An 18,601-nucleotide genomic window follows, 5' to 3' on the forward strand; every position below is an offset into this window, starting at 1 on the left:
CGACGACCTGCTGGAATCACAAAAAGTGAGTCAGACTTCCGAAAACCTTGAGTAATAGACAAATAGAACTTTAACACCCGCACTAAATCCAATGTGTGCAAGGCCCGTTCCTTCGCATTCCTCGGTTCTGGACAGAGCGACGACAACACAATATCCAGGTTAACATGAAATTGTGACACCACCTTAGGTAGAAAGTCGCCCTGTATGTGAAGCACTACGTGATCCGGGTGAAACTCCAGAAAAGGAGGCGAGCAAGAAAGCCGCCAACTCAGAAACCCTTCTCAAAGAGGTGACCGCCACCAGGAAGGCAACCTTCCAGGAAAGCAATGAAAGGCTAACAGAGTCCATAGGCTCAAAAGGCCCATGTTGAAGAGCCTCCAAGACAAGATTGAGCCGCCAAGGAGTCACAAGTGCCTTCCGCGGCGGAAACTGACGGGTTACCCCGCGAAAAAAGGTACGTACGTCCCTACGCGAGGCGATAGCCTTCCGAAACAGCAAGGATAGAGCGGAAACCTGACCCTTCAGGGTGCTAACTGCCAAACCCTTGTCCAGCCCATACTGCAAAAAGGCCAACAAATTGGAAATGGAAAAAATCCTCGGGTTCCTTGAAGAACCCGAACACCACGAGAAGAAGGCTTCCCAAGTCTTGTGATAAATCCTAGTGGTAGCAGGACCTCTGGCCGCTCGCAGAGTAGCAATGACTTTGGCTGAAAATCCTTGACAGGTGAAGATTTCGGTCTCAAGAGCCAAGCCGTCAAACGCAGAGACTTCAGGTCCGGATAACGAATGGGCCCTTGGGTTAACAGGTCCGGGCGAAGTGGAAGTGGAAGCGGAGGCGCTGCCAGAAGCGACACCAGCGTTGAGAACCACGTCCTCCTTGGCCAATCTGGGGCCACCAACATAGCCGAGACTCTCTCCAGTTTGATCCGATGTAACACCAGAGGAAGTAAGGATATCGGTGGAAACACATAGATCAGCTCGAATTGGTCCCACGGAGCCACTAGAGCATCAGCTCTGCCACAGCCTCCGGGTCCTTGTACCTGGACATGAACGTCGGTAACCTGGCGTTGAACCTGGATGCCATCAAATCCACTTGGGGAGTTCCCCAACGGGAGCACAGCAATGCAAAAACTTCCGGATGAAGACTCCATTCTCCAGGATCCACCTTCTCGCGACTGAGGAAGTCCGCCGTGATATTCTGAACTCCTGGGATGTGAATCGCGGAGATGGCTGGAACCCTGGCCTCGGCCCATACCATGATCCGAGAGACCTCCATCATGAGCCTGGAGATCCTCGTCCCACCTTGATGGTTGATATACGCGGCCGCCGTCACGTCGTCTGTCTGCACTCGGACTGGCAGACCGCTTAAAGGGACCGTCCAGTGTTGGAGGCAAAGGAAAATCGCCCTCAACTCCAGGATGTTGATATGGCAGGACAGACTCTTCTGACGACCATACTCCCTGAACCCAGAGATCGTTCCAGACCCCCCCCCCAGCCCGTCATACTGGCATCGGTGGTTATGACCGACCACCGCGGAAGGAGGAAGGACTTCCCCTGGGATAACGCTTCTGGATGTAACCACCATCCTAGAGACTCTCGCACCCTGTGGGAGATAATGACACTGCGATCCAGCGAAGCCTGCGATCGATCCCAACGGGTCAGAATGAGCATTTGGAGACCCCTGGAATGAAATTGAGCAAACGGGACCGCCTCCATTGACGCCACCATCAAACCCAGAAGGCGCATACACCTTCGAAGGGACATTGCTGTCGAAGACTTCATAACCTGTACATGTTGACGAAGACTTGTTTGCTTGTCCGAAGAAAAGGACACCACTGCCCGTACCGTGTCGAAGTGCATCCCCAAAAACAGGATTGACTGCGACGGTTCCAGAGATGACTTCTTCCAATTGACTAGCCATCAGAAGTCCTCCAGGAGCTGAAGGGATAGATTGCGAGCCCTCACCGCCTCCTCCTCTGTGGACGCCACAATCAGAAGGTCGTCCAGGTAGGGAAGAATTGTAACCCCTTGCCTTCGAAGGATCGCCATGAGAGGTGCCAGAATTTTTGTAAAAACTCTGGGCGCTGAGGCCAACCCGAATGGCAGGGCCACAAACTGGTAATGGTCCTGACCTATGGCAAAACGTAGGTAGTGCTGGTGGGCCCTTCCGATGGGAATATGCAAATAAGCGTCGCGAATGTCGATTGACACTAAAAAATTGCTCTGCGACAGAGCCGCCACAACTGAGCGAAGAGACTCCATGCGGAATTTCCGGGTCCGGACATGCAGATTCAATTTTTTGAGATCCAGAATGGGGCGAAATTTGTCCTCCTTTTTGGGGACCACAAAGAGGTTGGAGTAAAACCCCCCCAGTCGTCCGGCAGAACCGGCACCACCACACCATTCTGCAGAAGGGAATCGACCTCCCGCCGTAGAGCGGCAGCTAGCTCGGGCTCTGACGGAATGCGAGATTGGCAAAATCTGTCTGAGGGTCGAGAAAGAAACTCTATGAAATAGCCTGCCGACACAACCCGCGTCACCCAGGCGTCTGAAACGTGGGACGCCCAAGTAGACTCGAATTGGAGCAGGCGACCCCCCACTCGAGGACCCTCGAGTGAGACCAAGGTGTCAGTCCGCCTTAGCGGGCTTTTTGTCAGCTTCCCGTTTGTCTTGACGGAAGTTCTGTTTCCAGGGAGTGCGGGATTTCTGAGAGGTCTTTTTTCCTGAAAACGAGGGACGACCCGATCCCCAAGAGGGCTGACTGAACCGTCCCCTGGCCTGAAAAGGCCGCCGACTGCTACCGGCACTAGACTTGCCAGACGCAGAAGCCACAGCTCTTCACTGCGATAAGGCCGTTTCTTTTGCCTTGGCCTTAGCAATCAGTTCCGTGAGGTCAGACCCAAACAGCTGACCACCCTTGTAAGCTAAACACAGCAAACCTTGCTTGGAAACCGCGTCTCCGGTCCACTGCTTAAGCCACAGTGCTCTTCTGACTGTGACAGCCGAGGATTGCGCCCTGGACAGCAGTGACGTAGTATCCAGAACTGCATCTCTGCCATATCGCGCTGCCTCTTCCAACAACTTGAAAAGCCCTTCTACCTCGGATAGCGGGGATCCATCTTGCCACGCCGTCCGTAGGCGGTCCAACCACCTCAGGGAAGCTTCACCAGCACACATGGCTCCTAACGCCGCTCTGAATCCATGACCCGCGGCCTCGTAGATGGATTTAGCCGCCATCTCCGTTTTTCTGTCCAGCGGATCCTGCAGACTCGCCTTCCCTTTAACAGGAAGTAATGAAGATTTGCTAAGCTGGGATAAAGAGACATCCACTTCAGGAGAAGGAATCCAATTAGCAATCGACTCCGTAGAACACGGATACAGTGCCTCAAAAAAACCGTGTCCCCTGAAAACGTTTATCCGGACACAGGCGTTCCTTCTCCACCGCCCCATCAAGTTCATCCAGAGATGGTAACGTTGACCACGACCTATGCGACTCCTGAAACAGCCGGGCCGACTTACGAGGGCGTCCAGTTACCTCCTCCGGTAACTGTAACGCCTCCCTCATAGCTCCAATAAAAGCATCCACACGGCCCAAAAGAGAGGCAGAGCGCCCCTGCCGATCCTCTTTATCCGAATCGGACATCTCCCCAGCAGAGCTTGAAGGGGAACCCTCCATATCAGAGATCTACGAGTCGCTGCGTGGGGAGGACAGTACCGGCCTGTGGCGCTTCCTGCCATGAGAAGACAGTTGGGATCTAGCTGACACCCAATGACCTAGAAGGTCAGACAGGCTATCGATAGAACGAGTAAGAGCCTCCATTTTAACATCACTGAGCCCCCCGACCTGCACTGCACTTGACACAGTCGAGGACTCCTGCGAATCAGATACGCGAGACTGATCCTGTAGCAGACCTGGGAGACGGACCGCGCCTCCTGGACCCTGATCTGACATGTCCTCACACAGTATATACCAGGCTTAAACCTGTCAGTAACTAGGACAGTGTGGCTTCTAAAAGGAAAGAAACGAACGCTGAAGGGTTAAGGCTCTTACAGGGAGAGCTACCCCAGCTGTCCCCTAATTAAGGGTTAACCGCCTACCAGGGGGTTAATGCAGCAGACTCCCCACAACCTCTGCTAAATGAAAGAGGTGTGCGAGTCCCAGACAAAAAAAAAACCTCTATATGAGGTAGCAGCTGCAGGGCAGCGCAGTCTGCCACCTAATTGTGCCACAGAAAGGTGCCCTGTGCTGTGGGGGTGAGGAGGTTAAGCTTCTGCCCTGACAGGCAGAAGCGACTCACCCAGCTGGCCGCGGTGCAGTGTTCCTTCGGTTCTGACGGGAGGAGAGGAGAGTGAAGAGCCGGAGGAGGCCGTCAGCAATGGCCGCCGCGCAGTGAAGAGAGAAGCCGGAAGGGGAGGGACAGGAGAAAGCGCGCGCTCAGAGCGCTACCTGCCCGCGAAAAAACTGGGAAGGCGCGAAGCCACGCCCCCGCCGGCATTCAAAAAAGCACGCGACTCCTCCGCTCTCCGCTCCTGCCCCGCTTCACATGTCCTGCAGGGATCCACCTGCGGACAAAAAACACACAGTCACCAACAGTACACATTTAACAGCGGCCGCCGCAGCAGCTGCTGAAGCACTCAAACACATTTACCAATGCTGAGTAATCACCCAGCTGAGCGCCACAGGGACCCCCAGGGATTTGTGGCGCTGTGGCCCTTAGCTTCCCCCCAGGGCGGAGCGCGCAGGGACCCCAATGGCGCGGTTTGCGTCTCCACCGGGAAGCGTCCCTCATCCCCCGGGGCCGGCAGGGTTCTGCAGGGACCACCATAAAGGGTATGCAGATCCGCCAGGGGAGGGGTGGGGATCCAGCAGCGCTGAGACCCCTGAGACCTCTAGACCACGGGGGGGTCCAAGCCTCCGTACGATAAAAATAAAAAAAATTTCTGAGGAGCTGCTCCAGCAGCGACTATCCTCCGAGACCTCAAATTTTAGACTGGAGAGCTGGAGTAGGAGGAGCCCAAGCTGGAGGGGCCGGTCAACACTTTTTTGTAATCTGAGGTGTTCTATCCTGTGTGGGCTCCGCCTACCCACTAGTAATGTCTGTGTCTCCCTTCCTTCCATTCTGCTGCTGAAACTGAAAATTGTCGGGCTGTAAAGGGGTTAAATGGCTGCTCACATTCTGATGGGTTAAAAAATGAAAAGGAGTTATCAGTGTTTCAGAAAACCCCTTTCTTGAGGCAATTTTTTTTTTACTTTTTAATTTTTAAAAACAAACTGTTCTTTGCTCACCAGGATCGAGTACAGATCCCCTGCCACAGCTTCCAATGTCTGCAGCTCTGATGTCATATGTAACTTATCAGTGAGCGCATGTATGGTTACTGGTAGCAGCGCTTATGCCACATCGACAGCTCTGCTGTCAATCTACTCCACTCCAGAGACATCATTTTCTGGTTTTGCTTAAAGGGGTCATTCCCTCTCCAGCGACTGCAGCCAGCAATTGCATCCAGTTGTCTAGGTTGATTCAGGTTCCATTGGTGGGATCAGCATATAAGATACATTTGGTGCATAAATCGGTGGCTATGATATGAATGAACAAAATAGGACTGCCCCATTAAGTCTAACTGACCACCTTTTCCATAAATGTGTAGAAAAATGGGGGTACTCTACATACAGGTGCATCTCACTAAACTAGAATATCATCAAAAAGTTAATATATATCAGTTCTTCAATACAAGAAGTGAATCTCATATATTATATAGAGTCATTACAAACAGAGTGATCTATTTCAAGTGTTTATTTCTGTTAATGTTGGTGATTATGGCTTACAGCCAAAGAAAACACAAAAGTCATTATCTCAGTAAATTAGAATACTTTATAACAACAGCTTGAAAAGTGTTTTTAAAATCCAAAATGTTGGCCTACTGAAATGTATCACGCAAGATCATAACCATTTAATTGTCTTTGGATCAGGACCATGTAAACTGTTCAACGTCAAACAAAAGATAAATCAGAATTGGAAAAACGACATATATAGAACCATAGATAAAACATATATAAACTTTATTGATGTTAATAAATATAATACCAGAACACACAAAGTCTCAAACGGCAACAAACAAATCAGTGGTAAGGCCATATTACACCATAGAAAGACATCCACTTAATCAAACAGGGCATGTATATAAAAGTTTGGACAATTGAACAGAGTGAAAGCTACAATCACTCATAAGAGCTGCTAAGAGCCCATAAACTTCCAATATAGATAAATACTAAAGTGCACAGTGCTAATAACAATTCATTATATATAATCATATATATGTCACACCCCCAGAAGAAGGCACGTCGCCGAAAAGTGCATAGGGGCAGTGGCACCACAGACGGACATTACACATGCGAGTACTCAGGGCGTATTTATCTTGCTTGAGTGTAGTTTTGGATGATTATATATAATGAATTGCTATTAACACTGTACACTTTAGTATTTATCTATATTGGAAGTTTATGGGCTACTGAAATGTATGTTCAGTAAATGCACTCAATACTTGGTCGGGGCTCCTTTTGCATCAATTACTGCATCAATGCGGCGTGGCATGGAGGCGATCAGCCTGTGGCACTGCTGAGGTGTTATGGAAGCCCAGGTTGCTCTGATAGCAGCCTTCAGCTCATCTGCATTGTTGGGTCTGGAGTCCCATCTTCCTCTTGACAATACCCCATAGATTCTCTTTCGGGCTAAGGTCAGGCGAGTTTGCTGGCCAATCAAGCACATTGATGCTGTTGTTTTTAAACCAGGTATTGGTACTTTGGGCAGTGTGGACAGGTGCCAAGTCCTGCTGGAGAATGAAATTTCCATCTCCAAAAAGCTTGTCGGCAGAGAGAAGTATGACGTGCAATAAAACTTCCTGGCAGACGGCTGCGCTGACTTTGGTCTTGATAAAACACAGTGGACCTACACCAGCAGATGACATGGCTCCCCAAACCATCACTGATTGTGTAAACTTCACACTAGACCTCAAGCAGCTTGGATTGTGGCCTCCCCACTCTTCCTCCAGACTCTGGGATCTTGATTTCCAAATGAAATGCAAAATTTACTTTGCATTTACTTAGTGTAAATACATAGTCTTCCTTCAACTTTAAAAACTAAGTCCATCTAGTTCAACCCATAGCCTACCATGTTGATGCAGAGGAAGGCAAAAAAAACCATGTGGCAAACACTAAGCTCCACATTGGGGAAAAAAATTCCTTCCTGACTCCATACGACAATCAGACTAGTTCCCTGGATCAACGCCCTATCAAGTAATCTAGTATATATAACCTGTAATATTATACTTTTCAAGAAAGGCATCCAGGCCCTTCTTAAATTGTAGTAGTGAATCACTCATTACAACATAATGCGGCAGAGAGTTCCATAGTCTCACTGCTCTTACAGTAAAGAATCCCCGTCTGTGATTATGATTAAACCTGCTTTCCTCCAGACGTAGAAGATGCCCCCTTGTCCCCGTCTCAGGCCTCAGAGTAAAAAGATCAGTAGAAAGGTCTTTGTACTGTACCCTCATATACTTGTACATAGTAATAAGATCACCCCTAAGCCTTCTTTTTTCCACAGTAAATAACCCCAAGTGTAATAACCTGTCTTGGTATTGCAGACCCCCTAGTCCTCTAATAACCTTGGTCGCTGTTCTCTGCACCCTCTCTAGTTCAGCTATGTCTTTCTTATACACCGGAGACCAGAACTATACACAGTATTCTAAGTGTGGTCGCACTAGTGACTTGAATAGAGGTAAAATGATGTTCTCCTCGTGAGCATCTATGCCTCTTTTAATGCATCCCATTATTTTATTTGCCTTTGCAGCAGCTGCCTGACACTGGCCACTAAACTTGAGCTTGTCGTCCACCAATACACCCAGGTCTTTTTCAGTGACAGTTTTGCCCAGTGTTTTACAATTAGGCTAAGTGCCCACGATGCAGAAATGCTCAGGATTTTTTCCTGAGCGTTTCTGCATCTCCCTGGCAGAAAAAAACGCAGGCGGACGGTATAAGCGTTTTCCTGCCAGGGACATGCAGAAATGAAGCGTTCTTGTCAATGGCGGCGAAAACGCAGCACTTCCGCAAAATAATTGGTAGTGCTGCGTTTTTTTCCGCAATGATAATCCGCAGCGGAAATTTCGACAGCATGTGCACAGCACATGCGGATTATCATTGGAGAACATGGCAGGCCTTCTACCATGCGTTTTTTAAGCGTTTCTGCAGCGTTTTTGCCCCTGCGGAAACGCTTGAAAAACGCATCGTGGGCACACAGCCTTAAGCATATAATTATACATTTTATTTCCTCTACCCAAGTGCATTACCTTACATTTATCCCCATTAAAGCTCATTTGCCATTTATCAGCCCAAGCTTCTAGTTTACATAGATCCTCCAGTAATATAAAATTGTCCTCCTCTGTATTGATTACCCTGCAGAGTTTAGTGTAATCGACAAATATTGAAATATTACTCTGTATGCCCCCTACAAGGTCATTAATAAATACATTAAAAAGAAGTGGACCCAATACTGACCCCTGTGGTACCCCCCGGTTAACTGTGACCCCGGCTGAGTGCATTCCATTAATAACCACCCTTTGTTTCCTATCACTGAGCCAGTTCTTAACCCACTTACATATATTTTCGCCTATCCCCATTGTTCTCTTTTTATGTATCAACCTTTTGTGTGGAACCGTATCAAAAGCTTTTGAAAAGTCCATATACACAACATCCACTGCATTTCCTTGGTCCAGTCCGGAACTTACCTCCTCATAAAAACTGATCAGATTAGTCTGACAGGAACGGTCCCTCGTAAACCCATGTTGATATTGGGTCATGAGGTTATTCTTCTTCAGATACTCTAGTATAGCATCTCTTAGGAAACCCTCCAGGATTTTACCCACAGTAGAGGTTAAGCTTACTGGCCTATAATTTCCAAGTTCGGTTTTTGTCCCCTTTTTGAATATTGGCACCACATTTGCTATACGCCAGTCCTGTGGTACAGACCCAGTTATTATGGAATCTTTAAAGATTAAAAATAATGGTCTATCTATGACGTTACTTAATTCCTGCAGTACTCGCGGGTGTATCCCATCCGAGCCCGGGGATTTGTCAACTTTAGTGGTTTTTAGACGCCGCCGTACTTCCTGCTGGGTTAAGCAAGTGACATTTAATGGAGAATTTTTGTTATCACTGATCTTGTTTTCTGTCATGTGATTTTCTTGTATAAATACTGTTGAAAAAAAATCATTTAGCATATTGGCTTTTTCCTCATCCTCATCCACCATTTCACCCAGACTATTTTTAAGGGGGCCAACACTATCATTTTTTAGTTTCTTACTATTTATGTAGTTAAAGAATATTTTGGAATTATTTTTACTTTCTCTGGCAATGAGTATCTCTGTCTCAATTTTTGCTGCCTTGATTTGGCTTTTACAGAATTTATTTAATATTCTGTATTTATTTAATGCCTCATCACTACCTACTTGCTTTAGTTCTCTAAATGCTTTCTTTTTGTCACTTATTGCGCCCCTTACAGCTCTATTTAGCCATAATGGTTTCCTCCTATTTCTAGCATGTTTATTCCCATAGGGTATATATTGTGCACAGGTCCTATTAAGGACGCTAATAAACGTCTCCCATTTGCTTTGTGTAGTTTTAGGTCTCAGGATATCGTCCCAGTTTATTGCACCAAGATCATCCCTCAACCGTTGGAAATTTGCCTTCCTGAAGTTTAGTGTCCTTGTAACCCCTCTACTACACATTTTTTTTAAGGATACATGAAAGCTTATTATTTTGTGATCACGATTACCCAAGTGACCCCCAACTCGTATATTTGATATTCAGTCTGGCCTGTTGGTTAATATTAGGTCTAGCAGTGCTTTCTGGACATCAGTCAAATCAGCTGTCTTCCCCATGATTGTGAAGCCTACTGAAACAGACTAAGGGACCTTTTTAAATGCTTAGGTAGCCTTTGCAAGTGTTTTTTGTTAATTATTCCAATTTACTGAGTTAATGACTTTTGTGTTTTCATTGGCTGTAAGCCATAATCATCAACATTAACAGAAATAAACACTTGAAATAGATCACTGTTTGTAATGACTATATTATGAGTTTCACTTTTTGTATTGAAGAACTGAAATAAATGAACTTTTTGATGATATTCTAATTTAGTGAGATGCACCTGTATGTTTGAAAAGTACAGTAATAAAAAAAAAAAAATCTAGAAGAGTCCCTCACGTGTCATCAGTATCTATAGACTCCCCGTGGGCAGCTCCTCCCTGAATGGATTCCATTGCTGTGGAGTACAGTGCCTTTTGTGGTACCGGCCGCTTCTCATCAGCTTGACTCTGAGCCCCATCTGTCTGCTTCTCTCTTTCCTTTTGCTCTATGTTGTGCACTCCTAAAAGAAGGCTGTAATCCATAATCTTGAAGCTTTCTAAAACCTGGGAAAGGATAAAGGTAATAGGATACAGCTTATGTTGTGACATCTGACGGTAGACAACATTATCAGTGCAGTACAAGATTCATATGCACATACACACTGTACCATTCAGAAACAATAACAATATTCCATATACAGTATCACAAGGATTCTGATTGGCACAAATATGATAAGGGACTCCGGTTTCTTTACTTGTGTGGGCACACTGGAATGAATGTCACTTATAAAAAGAGAGGCTGAAAACTCCAAACACTAATGCTAATTCAGCACTCTATTGAGTAACATGGCCACGTCATTCAAGTGAGGGTCTCCACAGACTCCCCCAAATGTCCTGCAATACTTCCATGACATTGAGCAATCTGCTGTAGACACTGACAGGAAGATATACAGATACAAAATGATACCTACAAATATTTCATATACTTTGCATTTATAGTGCTAAGGGAAAGCACATTTTTTTCTTTTGTAGTCCAAATATTAGTAATGCTATCACATGGCCAGCTGGGGTACATTCTGTGTGCTAACAAAGAATAATCAGGATGTTATATAAAATTAAGATATGACATTATAATAATTTACATGCATATTAGAGGGATCAAAACAGTTCTTTGATCATAGGGTAAGACAGAATGTGTCAAGGGGAGGTTGGCAGGGAGTGCAACGCTAGGGTCCCAGAAAGAGAGTAAAAGGCCAAGAGCATGGCACAAACAAAGGAAGATGAAAGGCATTCATGGAGGGGTTCGTGGATAAGATCAGAGCATTCAGGAAGTCATAGCTGAAGGAAGACACCCTGGGGAAAGTCCATGGGGCACTGAAGAGGGTCCTATCAAGTAAGAGGCCAGACAAAGTTGGCAGTCAAAGAGATAATGACTGCAGATAAAGACCCGAGTGTGCGAGGGGTTCCTTTCTGGCATCTATAACACTATGCAAATGACTGAAAGCTTCAAGGTGTTAACTAGGACTTTTTCTTTTTTTAACTAATGACCCAAGAACTAAGAGGCATGTAGTTGCTAACTAGCTAGCTGTCCGTTCTGCACACTGCTGATCTCTGCCAGCTCAGAGTGGTCATAGACCACTCCTTCCAGCGATTCTATGACTTCAGCTGACAGCGCGTCAACAGAGCAGCCGCTTCTCTTCCGCTCTGCTCTGTTGACGGAGCCTGACAGCTGATGTCAATCTGATTGACCGCCGCCTCCCCGCTGCATAACTGTAGGGAGCTGGCTGTCAATGAGCATGACGTTGGCAGTCATGGCATGTCAACAGAGAAGAGCAGAAGAGGAAGAGCGGCTCTGTTGACATGAAGCATCAGAATCACAAGAAAAAACTATCCGTGAACGCTATAAGCCAGCGCCAAGTAGAACAGGCAGGTGGTTAGTAACTGTCTGTTGGTGATTAGGCTCATAGTAATAAAAAATAGTTCCAGATAACCTGTTTAAAAATTGTGTTTGTTGTAATAATTGTGTTATTTGTTTTATCAATTTTATACTGTTCATTTTATTTTGGGTAAACTATAATTACTTTTCTATACACTTGTTGGTGGGCTTTCTTTGGCAACTGTCCCCTAAAATGTAAGTAGGAATATTGTTATTGTGGGGTATTCTTATTGTTTGATATTGGTATCGTGAAAAAAGGAATTATTCTTACCGTTTCTGTTTTCAGAAGTCACTCAGGACAGCATAATAGGAAAGGAGGAAGCTTCCTTGACCTATGGGGGGTACAGGATCACAAAGAGGTTAAAAGGCCCCCCCCCCCCACCTCCACCCTCCAGTGTTTTTACCAATTACCACCGAAGGATGGATGCAAATGGTCTATACAAGCCACTAGAAACTCATATATAAGAACCACTTTAACAGTTCCAGCTCAACCCAGAGCTGTGGCAACCAAACGAACAAATGACCCGTGGGAAGACCAATCCCACGCCAGCCTAAAGATAAAAATAAGGGAGGGAAATAAGGCTGCTGTCATGAGGGACTATCTGGAAACAGAATTACTGGTAGGTCTAATTCCCTTTTTCCAGTACATCCCTCAGGATAGCACACATGGAGAAATACCAAATTAATAGCACCAGGGTGGGTACAGAAGCCTCCAGGAACTAAAATCCTACGCAGGAACCAGGCCAGGTATAGAAAACATCTGTACGATCAGAAGAAATATAGACAAGTAAAGAGACCTACAAAGATAAATCACCATAACGAGTGTCTGATATATATGTATAAGGCTATGTGCCCACGATGCAGAAATGCTGCATATTTTTTCTGCTTCTTCCTGGCAGGAAAAACGCATGCGGATTTTACATGTGTTTTTCCTGCCAGGTAGAAGCGTTTGTCAAGCGTTTTTGCATGCATTTCTGCATGCGGGTTATCAAGCACTTTCCAGGCGATTTTATCATCTCTTGGAAAAGTGCTTGACAACTTGTTCACACTATATAAATCCATGCAACCGGCGTGGATTTATAGTAGTGTGACCAAGTTAGTAAAAAAAAAAAAAAGAATAAGAATGGTAAAAAATAAAGATTATACTTACCTTCCGATGGCCCCCGGTGTTTTCTCCTCTCAGTCTGGTCTTTTGTATCAGTCGCAGTGGTGTGAAGGACATGCGATGACGTCAATAAGTCATGTGACAGGTCACACGACCGCCGTCAGCGGTCGAGTGACCTGTCACATGACTAAATGACGTCATGACAGGTCCTCACACCACCGCAAGCCATACAAAAGACCGGATGCATCGCTGAGGAGGTCGGGGGACATCGGAAGGTAAGTATAATCTTTATTTTTAATTTAAAAATTTTTTTTCACAGGTTCTATGGTACCCGGGTCTGGAGGAGAGTCTCCTCTTCTCCAGACCCAGGTACAATCCGCACATAGAATCGCTTAATATCCATGTGTGCAAATGTGCTGACACGGATATTAAGCGTTTCAATGCAAGTCAATGGCGGCAATTAAGCTGCGTGTCCGCAAAATTAAGACATGCTGCGTATTTTTCCGCAGTGATAATCCGCAGCGGAAATCTCTGCACCATGTGCACAGCACATGCCGATTATCATTGGGGACCATGGGGCACATATTACCAAGTGTTTTTTAAGTGTTTTCGCTACGGAAATTCCGCGGCAAAAACGCTTGAAAAACGCATAGTGGGCACGCAGCCTAAAGCAAACATTCAGTATAAGTGTGATGAATTATGCAGCAGAAACAGAGGGAGAGAGAGACTCCCATGTTGTACCCCAACACCAATAATAAACCGCTGTGATTGTTAGAAAGATTACACTTATAACACCGCAGCCATATAATAGACCTTAAACATCTCTAATAGCCCCGCAAAGGTATGGTGATAACCTCTGCCACAAACCCAACGAGGACTGTTGTAGACCAACAATAAACTTGCATATGCTTAATAACACAGGGCTGTTCCTTCACCAGTACTCCTGGGCTCTGACTAAACGCCGGTTACAGAGCAGCTTACCATAGTACGATGAGTCCTGCAGGACCGAGGCCCTGGATTGCTGGAAGATCAAACCAATAACAGTTAGTATATGGATAAATGGGCAGAGCATTGGTATGCCTATACATTACTCATCCCGGAGCCCACAGACGTCTATTCTGACTCTCTAGATCTCTAGGCCTCAAGTAAGGGGCTGGATATTATTGAAACGAATGAACATGCAGGCTGGCAGGTAACATCCCCTGCCATTAACAACGCTGGGCTCCTCATCAGAACCCCTGATAGGAAAGGGTAGATCACCCCCCCCTGTGGTGTCGATGTTAACAACACAGGGAATCGGGCACTGAAATTAATGAAAGTGGCCTAAATAAATGCCCTTACCATTTGTTTGTGCCAAAAACATTACAAAAGAATAAAAAATATTTATATATATACAGTACAGACCAAAGGTTTGGACACACCTTCCCATTTAAAGATTTTTCTGTATTTTCATGACCATGAAAATTGTACATTCACACTGAAGGCATCAAAACTATGAATTAACACATGTGGAATTATATACTTAACAAAAAAGTGTGAAACAACTGAAAATATGTCTTATATTCTAGGTTCTTCAAATTAGCCACATTTTGCTTTGATGACTGCTTTGCACACTCTTGGCATTCTCTTGATGAGCTTCAAGAGGTAGTCACCGGAAATGGTTTTCACTTCACAGGTGTGCCCTGTCAGGTTTAATAAGTGGGATTTCTTGCCTTATAAATGGGGTTGGGACCATCAGTTGTGTTGTGCAGAAGTCAGGTGGATACACAGCTGATAGTCCTACTGAATAGACTGTTAGAATTTGTATTATGGCAAGAAAAAAGCAGCTAAGTAAAGAAAAACGAGTGGCCATCATTACTTTAAGAAATGAAGGTCAGTCAGTGCGAAAAAGACGGATTTTGGTAAGACCTTACCTGTAAAATCCTTTTCAGCGAAGGAAGGAAGGGAGACACAGATCCATTACTAGTGGGTAGGCGGAGCCCCACAGGATAGTTCACCTCAGATTAGAAAAAGTGACGACCGGCCCCTCCAGTATAAAGGCTCCTCCTACTCCCATGTTCTCCAGTCCGTACACAAGCTAAGGAAGAGCAGACAACACCAGCGGAACAACACAACCCCTTCAGAACTGCGAGAGTACAGGTTATGCATATAACAGAAAAAACACACAGTCCCAGGCACAACTTACTGGACCTGACAACTGCGATGAGCTGGCAATGCTGGAACAGAGCCCTAGTGCGCCAACCCCAGACCAGATGACCGCCATCAGAGAGGAGTCGTGCCGCATCTGGAAAACAATAATACACTTCTGCCAAGGGAGGGTGCTGTGTCTCCCTTCCTTCCTTCACTGAAAAGGATTTTACAGGTAAGGTCTTACCAAAATCCGTCTTTCAGCAGCAGAAGGGAAGGAAGGGAGACACAGATCCATTACTAGTGGGACGTCCCAAAGCAGTCCAAAACTCAAGGGTGGGAAACCGTGGCAGAATCGCCAACACCCCAACAACTTAGGCAAGCGCGCAACAAGCGCCAAAACTAGATAAAGAGATAACCTAAACCGCCGCCGCCTGCAGGACCCTGCGTCCCAAGGCCGCATCGGCGGAAGCCCTCACGTCCACTTTATAAAACTTAGTAAAGGTGTGAACGGAGTGCCAGGTAGCCGCCCGGCAGAGCTGCGCTGCCAAAGCCCCCTGACGAAAAGACCATGACGAACCAACAGCTCTCGTGGAATAAGCTTGAACCTTAACCGGACAAGGCTCGCCCTTGAGCCGGTACGCCTCCAGGACAGCCGAACATATCGACCGAGCTATAGTGTCCTTGGAAGCCCGCTGACCACGGCGACGACCAGCAGGAATCACAAACAGAGAATCCGATTTTCGAAACCCTTGCGTGATTGAAAGATAGAACTTCAATGCCCGCTCCTTCGGACTCTTTGGTTTCGGACAGAGGGAAGGCAACCCGATGTCCTGATTGAAGTGGAAAACGCGACACCACTTTAGGTAAAACATCTCCACGGGTACGAAGCACCACACGATCCGGGTGGAATTCCAGAAAAGGGGGCGAGCAAGACAGTGCCGCCAACTCCGAAACCCTTCTTAAAGAGGTGACCACCACCAGGAAGGCCACCTTCCAAGAAAGCAAGTAAAGCGTAGCTGAATCCATAGGCTCAAAAGGCCCATGCTGAAGAGCCTCCAAAACTAAATTGAGCCGCCAAGGAGCCACAACCGCCCTCCGAGGCGGAAATTGACGTGCAACCCCGCGAAAAAATGAATGCACATCCCTGCGCGAGGCAATAGCCTTCCGAAAAAGCACGAATAGTGTAGATACCTAACCCCGCAAGGTACTAACTGCTAGACCCTTGACCAGACCACATTGCAAAAAGGCCAAGAAGTTGGGAATAGAAAAAACCCTCGGGTTCCTTGACGATCCAGAACACCATGAATAGAAGGTCTCCCAAGTTCTGTGATAAATCCTAGTCGTAGCTGGACCTCTGACCGCCCGCAAGGTGGCAATAACCTCGGCCGAAAACCCACGACGGGTCAAGATCTTGGTCTCAAGAGCCACGCTGGGTTAACAGGTCCGGGCGAAGAGGCAGTGGAAACGGAGGCGCCGCCAGAAGAGACACCAGCGTTGAATACCACACCCTCCGCGGCCAATCCGGCGCCGATACTCGTTCGAGATTGATCCGCCGGATCACCAGAGGAAGTAAGGATACCGGCGGAAACACATGGATCAGCTCGAACTGGTCCCACGGGGCCACTAGAGCATCTACCGCCACAGCCTCCGGGTCCCTGTATCTGGACATGAACGTCGGAAACCTGGCGTTCAGCCTGGATGCCATCAAATCCACTTGGGGAGTCCAACGGGAGCACAGCAGTGCAAAAACTTCCGGATGAAGACTCCATTCTCCGGGATCCACCTGCTCGCGACTGAGGAAGTCTGCCGAGATATTCAGCACACCCGGGATGTGAAACGCGGAGATGACTGGAACCCTGGACTCGGCCCAAACCAGGATCCGAGAGACCTTCATCATGAGTCTGGAACTCCTCGTCCCGCCCTGATGGTTGATATACGCGACAGCTGTCGCATTGTCCGTCTGAATCCGGACCGGCAGACCGCTCAAAGGGACCGACCAATGTCGGAGGCAGAGAAATATTGCTCTCAACTCCAGAATGCTGATTGGCAGAGACGACTCCTCTGACGACCAGACCCCCTGAACCCAGAGGTCGTTCCAAACCCCCCCTCAGCCAGTCAGACTGGCATCGGTGGTAATCACCGACCACCGTGGGAAAAGAAAGGATTTCCCCAGGGATAGAGCCTCCAGACGTAACCACCATCCAAGAGACTCTGGCACCCTGCGGGAGATAACGACACAGCGATCCAGCGAAGTCGGCGATCGGTCCCAACGGGTCAGAAAAAGATCTTGGAGATCCCGGGAATGAAGTTGTGCAAACGGCACCGCTTCCATTGCCGCCACCATCAGACCCAGAAGGCGCATGCACTTCCGAAGGGACATCACCAATCTCATAGCCTGGACGTGGTGATGAAGGTTCGCTTGTTTGTCTGGAGGCAGGGACACCACTGCCCGTACGGTGTCGAAATGCATCCCCAAGAACAGGATTGACTGCGACGGCTCCAATGACGACTTCTTCCAATTGACCAGCCACCCGAAGACCTCCAGGTGCTGAAGGGAGAGATCGCGAACCGTCACCGCCTCCTCCGCTGTGGGCGCCACAATTAACAGGTCGTCCAGGTAGGGGAGAATCGTAACTCCTTGCTTTCGAAGGAGCGCCATGAGCGGCGCCAGAACCTTTGTAAAAACCTTGGGCGCCGAGACCAACCCGAATGGTAGGGCCACAAATTGGTAATGGGCCTGCCCTACGGCGAAACGCAGTAAGTGCTGGTGAGCCCTGCCGACAGGGACATGCAAATAGGCGTCGGAGACTCCATACGGAATTTCCGGATTCGGACATGAAGATTCAAATCCTTGAGGTCCAGAATGGGACGAAACTTGTCCTCCTTTTTTGGAGACCACAAAAAGGTTGGAGTAAAACCCTCTTCCCCGGTCCTCTGGCGGAACAGGAACCACTATACCCTGCTGCAGAAGAGAGTCGACCTCCCGCAGCAGAGCGGCAGCCGGCTTGGGCACGGACGGGATGCGAAACTGACGAAACCTGTCCGGGGGTAGAGTGAAACTCTATGAAATAGCCCGCTGACACAACCCGCGTCACCCAGGCGTCCGATACGTGGGACGCCCCCGACGACCACTACCGGCACTTGACCTGCCAGACGTAGAAGCCGCTGCTTTCCGCTGCGGCAAAGCCACATCCTTGGCCTTTGCCTTAGCAATCAGCTCCGTGAGGTCCGAACCAAAAAGCTGCCCGCCCTTGTACACCAGAGTAAGCAAACCTTGTTTGGATACTGCGTCTCCAGTCCACTGTTTGAGCCACAGTGCTCTCCTGACTGACGGCCGAGGCTTGAGCCCTGGACAGAACCCAAGTAGTATCCAGCACTGCGTCTCTGCTATATCGGGCCACCTCTTCCAACAGCTGGAAGAGCCTTTCCAAGTCAGACAGCGGAGTCCCATCTCGCCATGCCGACCGCAGCTGATCCAACCATCTCAGGGAAGCCTCACCAGTATAATGTTAGGTGTCAGGCATGTGCTGGGC

The 18,601-nt window shown here is 47.6% G+C and overlaps 1 protein-coding gene across 8 annotated transcripts in view; it reads right to left on the minus strand.

Annotated features, from left to right (window-relative positions):
- The window catches only part of PIP5K1C (phosphatidylinositol-4-phosphate 5-kinase type 1 gamma), a 633,992-nt gene that overhangs the window by 527,388 nt on the left and 88,003 nt on the right, over nt 1-18,601 (minus strand). For all 8 annotated transcript variants that reach the window (XM_073685093.1, XM_073685062.1, XM_073685071.1 and 5 more), the window contains exon 8: nt 10,256-10,461. In XM_073685093.1, the coding sequence (XP_073541194.1) occupies nt 10,256-10,461 (206 nt within the window). The remainder of the gene's footprint in view (nt 1-10,255; nt 10,462-18,601) is intronic.

The sequence above is a fragment of the Phyllobates terribilis genome, unplaced genomic scaffold (assembly GCF_046119375.1).
Source record: "Phyllobates terribilis strain yellow unplaced genomic scaffold, ASM4611937v1 Scaffold_1__5_contigs__length_1240528914, whole genome shotgun sequence".
Classification (NCBI taxonomy): Eukaryota; Metazoa; Chordata; class Amphibia; order Anura; family Dendrobatidae; genus Phyllobates; species Phyllobates terribilis.